Source organism: Crocuta crocuta, unplaced genomic scaffold (assembly GCF_008692635.1).
Source record: "Crocuta crocuta isolate KB4526 unplaced genomic scaffold, BGI_CrCroc_1.0 scaffold67, whole genome shotgun sequence".
Taxonomy (NCBI): Eukaryota; Metazoa; Chordata; class Mammalia; order Carnivora; family Hyaenidae; genus Crocuta; species Crocuta crocuta.
This window is the reverse complement of record NW_027531896.1, coordinates 2,952,113-2,954,100: the sequence shown is the minus strand read 5'-3', so window position 1 is coordinate 2,954,100 and position 1,988 is coordinate 2,952,113. Positions and strand designations below refer to the sequence as shown.

The 1,988-nt window shown below is 60.7% G+C and overlaps 1 protein-coding gene across 1 annotated transcript in view; it reads left to right on the top strand.

Annotated features, from left to right (window-relative positions):
- Positions 1-1,814, top strand: part of DUSP2 (dual specificity phosphatase 2) — a 2,144-nt gene extending 330 nt beyond the window's left edge. The window contains exons 2-4 of the mRNA XM_077773501.1: positions 5-173; positions 628-847; positions 949-1,814. Of these exons, the coding sequence (XP_077629627.1) occupies positions 5-173; positions 628-847; positions 949-1,163 (604 nt within the window). The 3' untranslated portion in view covers positions 1,164-1,814. The remainder of the gene's footprint in view (positions 1-4; positions 174-627; positions 848-948) is intronic.
- The last annotated feature ends 174 nt before the right edge of the window (positions 1,815-1,988 follow it).

The following is a 1,988-nucleotide window of genomic DNA, read 5'->3' as shown; positions in this document are numbered from 1 at the left end:
CGCCGGGCCCACGCCGCCAACCGCCTCTCTCCCTCCCTGCAGGTGGCTTCGACGGCTTCCAGGCCTGCTGCCCCGATCTGTGCTCCGAGTCCCCCGTCCCGGCCGCCGCCGCCGTGTCGCCTGCTGGGGTCGAGAACAGCCGTTCTGACGCCAGGGCTCCCTTCTACGACCAGGTGAGTTGAGATCAGGGCTCCTTGCACTGCTCTTCCCTCTACCTCCGCATTTGCAGGATACGCACCTCTGGGGAAAGAGGCTGCCACTTGTGGATGCGAGGAGTCTCTCCATGTACACACTTGTGTGTGTGTGTGTGTGAGAGAGAGAGAGAGAGAGAGAGAGAGACTCCGCAGCAAACGGGAGCGCATCTTGGTGTGTCTGGTGTGGGCTGCTTATGTGCACTTCTGTGAGTCTGTGTGCCTGCAGCGTATTTGGGGCCTTGACCGGGAGGTGTCTGTTTGTGAGTGTGTGTCTCCTTGTGTCCTCATATTCTTGAGTGTGACCCTGGTCAGGTTAGGCGGAGGGCTCCCCCTTGTAGGGGCCAGTCTGCCATGTCTCCCCTCACTGGGACTCAGGCTTTCCGGGCCTAGGTAGAGAAGACCTGACCGTCATCCCGCCCTCCTCCCCATGCAGGGCGGCCCTGTGGAGATCCTACCCTACCTGTTCCTGGGCAGCTGCAGCCACTCCTCCGACCTGCAGGGGCTGCAGGCCTGTGGCATCACCGCTGTCCTCAACGTCTCCGCCAGCTGCCCCAACCACTTTGAGGGCCTTTTCCGCTACAAGAGCATCCCGGTGGAGGACAACCAGATGGTGGAGATCAGTGCCTGGTTCCAGGAGGCCATAAGCTTCATTGGTAAGACGGGAGCCTCGGCCCAGGGACCTGAAGGGGCACCTGTCTCCTCCCCTGCCCGCCTTCTGGTCTGACCGCCCTCCCCTTCCCCATCTCCTTCGCAGACTCGGTGAAGAACAGCGGAGGCCGGGTGCTGGTGCACTGCCAGGCGGGCATCTCGCGCTCGGCCACCATCTGCCTGGCTTATCTGATCCAGAGCCGCCGCGTGAGGCTGGACGAGGCCTTCGACTTTGTTAAGCAACGCCGGGGGGTCATCTCCCCCAACTTCAGTTTCATGGGGCAGCTGCTACAATTTGAGACTCAGGTGCTGTGTCACTGAGGTGGGCCGCACCATGCTGGCTGCCCCAGGGCCACCGAGTCCCTCAGTTCAGGGAAGGCTGCCCCTTTCCTGGAATTTGAAAAGCCCCCAGGTGGCGGTGCTGGGGCTGTGGGAATGTTGGACTTTCTCACCTGGTGCTCTTCTGCTAGGCTTGAGGGCTGGTCCTCATCCGGGGACCGGAATGGGGGGCATGTCTGCTTCCCCTCCCCCTGCTGTCTTCTGGCAGAAACTGACTGGACTCTAAACCCGTGCATTCCCACTGGTCCCACCGCCGTGTTGAAGTCCTTGGCAGCGCGAGAGCTCCAAGGGAACAAGCTGTGACAACCAGGAGCCCTGTCTGGGGGAGGGGGATGGTCCACTACAGGCCCGGAGCCTGCGCCTTGAGCTCCCGGGGAGCTGGGCGTCAGGGAAGTGACGCGTCTGTGGCGTCCGGACCTCTGTGCTTGCGTGTGCGCACGTGTGGCTGTGTGTGAGCGGTTGGCGCCTGTATTGGCCAGGCGCTGGAAAGTTATTTGTGTTCGGCTGACATTTAACACTCCCTCCCCCACTTCCTCCCAGCCCTGTGGGCGGGGGGGTTGGAAACTTAGCACTTTATATTTATACGGAACATTGAGGATATGTCAATAAAATATTGTTTTGTTTAAAAAACAACTTCTCAAGCGTCTGGTCTCAAGTCAGCGCCTGGGAAAATGCTCGAACGCAGTTTCTTCATCAGACCTCACCTTTCCTTGTGTCGGCAGTATCTGAAAAGTGGAAGGAAGAAGGTGCTGGTGGGGCCTCAGCCACAGGAGAAGCCCCCCCCCCCGGTCCCCGCCCCCTCCCCCT